Below are 3,092 nucleotides of genomic sequence, written 5' to 3' on the forward strand. Positions count from 1 at the left end.
GAAAGTTGGTGAGACCGATAGGTGGAGTCAAGTAGACATGGGATGAGTTCAAAGTGAGGTTTTTTAACTTTTACTTCCCAGTGGCCTTTAGAGCAGAAAAAGAGGCGAAGTTTCATGAATTTAAGCAAGCAAATCTTGATGAAGAAGCTTTTATTGCCAAGTTCAATCAATTGTCAAAGTACTCTACCTATCTTATAAGGAATGATTACTCAAAATGGAAGGCTGAAAGGCTACTTGAGAAGATAAGGCTTGAGTACCGATAACAATTGGCCTTATTTGAGATCAATTCTTATGATGAGATGTGCAATAAGCTGAGAATAGCTATGAAAAGGGGCAAAGAGGCAGAGATTGATAAGAGAAGGGATAGTCAGGGTAGATTCTCATAGTTGCTTGGCCCTACCGGTGAAGTTAGCAAGAGATTCAGTTTTATCTCTGGTAGTTTTTGGAGTTTTAGGAAGAGGAAGACTTTCCAAAGGGGATCACAGTCTCGAGGTTCCTTCCAAATGAGCAGTGGACTGAAGAATAGTAATAGTGGTGTACAGCCATCTCAGTAGGCTTCCACAATGCCTGTGCCTACTCTTCATATAACCAAAACCCCTCAGTGTTCGAAGTGTGGGAGATATCATGTGGAAAAGTGTTGGGTTTACTTCAAGTATGGCAAGACAGGGCACATAGCCAAATATTGTGAAGAGGGTAGAGTGGGTACCATAGAGCAGAGATCGACTGTTCCTGTGAGAGTATTCGCGTTGTCCCAGGAGGAGGCAGGTGTGTCTCCAAATTTAATTAGAGGTAAAATCTCTCTGCACAACTGTGATATAGATGCTTTGTTTGATTTAGTTACTACCCATTCTTGCATTTTTGATGACTGTGTGTTGAGGTTGAAATTGTCTGTGCATACCTTGCCATATGTAATTAATGTGTCCACGCTGGCAGAAAATTCTAAGAACCGACTGTGTTTGTTTGGGTGTTGATTTGAGATTTGAGAATATATCAACTACCATCAATTTGATCTGTTTGCCCATGATTGGGATTGATGTAGTAGTGGTATGGACTGGTTGTCGGCAAACAATGCAACATTAGATTGTGCAAGAAAGATAATATCCTTGCTAGTATACACTACACCCATAGCGAAACCTCGTCAGTCAAGATTCTTGTCTGTAATGCAAGCAGAAATATAACATAATTTTTTACAATTAATGCAATGAGTGTGTAATTTGGATAAATATAACATAATTTTTGGTCAATAATAACAAGGAAAAGTGTTTAATAAATGTGACTTATCAATTCCTCTACACTTACCTTTTGCACTCCAGGCAAAATTCAAAATTAAAAATAAACTCTCTCAAAATCCTAAAGCAAAAACAAAAGTCAAGAAAATTTTCACAAAAAAAGAAGAGATCTTGTTGTCCTAGTTTAGAATACCTCATCAACCACAAGAAAACCATTAAAAAGATGCAATTCTACAAGAATAGTGTATGCACTCAAGCAGTCAAGTGTTTAGGGTTTAATAATTTTACTCAAAGTCTTTAGCAAAAATGTCCTACCATAAGATTGTAATTCCTCTACCTCTCCATTACTGATATGCAAATGTTGTCAAGAGTGAAATGGACTTTAATGGGATGTAATGTGGCTGTAAAATGGATTCTTGGATTTGCATGCAAAAGCTAGGATTTGGATCAAGGAATTAAGTCATGGCCACAATGTAAATATGCAACAACATTCAAATCTTTCTAAGACTCCACTAAGTGGATATAAATTGAAAAATGGATGAAAATGTAAGTAGAATGAATGTAAAAAAAAGAATAGAATATGTGACTTTTAATGCAAGTATTAATCTTTTTTATTCAAACTCTTTCTTTTCTTTTTCACTTTTTGGTTTTCTCACTGATCTATCTCATTATTTTACATATCATACACTTGGTTTTTGGCATCAAATCTTATCATGCATATTAGGGTTTGTTTTTGGGTTTTAGTTGTCTTTCACATATTAACTTTATAGACCCTAATAATGCTATTTGATGGTTCCTTTGACACTTACGAATGTTAACTAAGATTTTTATGCATAAATTCTCTTTTCCTTCCTTTTTAATTGTCTTTTTAGAATTTATTTTGTTTTGTAAACTTTGTTTTCAAATTTTAGAAGATGCAAATTTGGAGCTAAGAGGCAAAGTCAAGTCAATTTCATTTGAGAAACCAAGTGCAAAAGAGAGAAGGGCTGATAAGGCGTCCCATTTCCAAAATTAATCAAGGGTGATGTGGCATCATGTTTTCAAAAATGAAGAAGGCTAAAGTGGTGCCTAATTTAGAAATTAATTAGGGCAATTAAATAAATAAATAAGGATAAGCCTTGAGAAGCATGGAAGACACATCATCATAGGTAAAGAGAGCATGGGAGGTATGATCTATGTTGATTCTAAGAGGGAGATGTGGTGGCAGCTGAAGCAAGACTTGCATTAAGTCACATGGTTCATGCATTAGTTCACATTTCTGATGCTCCTTCATATAGCACATGTGTGTCATTTTCCCTTAATTTTCTAGATTTAATTCTTCAATTTTAATCCACATTTCCAGTTGGAAATAACCACTTCAGATTTAAACGTTAGAATAATCACCACTCAACTTTGGAATTATCACCTTGAGTCACATTATTCACACATATTTAAGCCATATATTCATATTCAAGCCTCATTCTTCATTCTTTATTCTCTCTCGTCATCTGATTCCTTTCAATTTTCTCTCAATTCCCTCTCATTTCCAGCAAAACCTCATGCCACATTTATCAAGTCTTGAAGGTTTGGATCTGGTTCTTCTCTATTTTAGCTCCAATTTCATGTTTCTTGCTTCAATTCTTCATCATTTCAACTTCCATTTTACAAGTCTAGCACTTGTTCTTCATCATTGTTCATCCATTTCCAGATTTGTTCACATCTATTCTAATTCTCCATTTTGCCTTCTTCTTCTCCTTCATCCAACTTCAATTCTGTTCAGATTCTATCCATTATAGCACCATATTTTCATCCATTTCATCTCCATAATTCCAGATCCAAGATGCGCTTTCAAGTTCAAGATCTAATTCATTTGAAGAAGAAGAA

General features: G+C 35.2%; 1 protein-coding gene across 1 annotated transcript; it reads left to right on the forward strand.

Annotated features, from left to right (window-relative positions):
• The first annotated feature begins 563 nt into the window (after positions 1-563).
• On the forward strand, positions 564-971 carry LOC129292338 (uncharacterized). The gene has a single exon (XM_054929908.1). The coding sequence runs from the start codon at positions 564-566 to the stop codon at positions 969-971; it is 408 nt and encodes a 135-aa protein (XP_054785883.1).
• Positions 972-3,092: the final 2,121 nt, after the last annotated feature.

The sequence above is a fragment of the Prosopis cineraria genome, unplaced genomic scaffold (assembly GCF_029017545.1).
Source record: "Prosopis cineraria cultivar Desert tree isolate PC_DT_omini unplaced genomic scaffold, ASM2901754v1 PC14, whole genome shotgun sequence".
NCBI classification, from domain to species: Eukaryota; Viridiplantae; Streptophyta; class Magnoliopsida; order Fabales; family Fabaceae; genus Prosopis; species Prosopis cineraria.

Excerpts from the sequence above, each read along its gene's own strand:
- LOC129292338 (XM_054929908.1), top strand. The coding sequence starts at position 564 with ATGCCTGTGCCTACTCTTCATATAACCAAAACCCCTCAGTGTTCGAAG.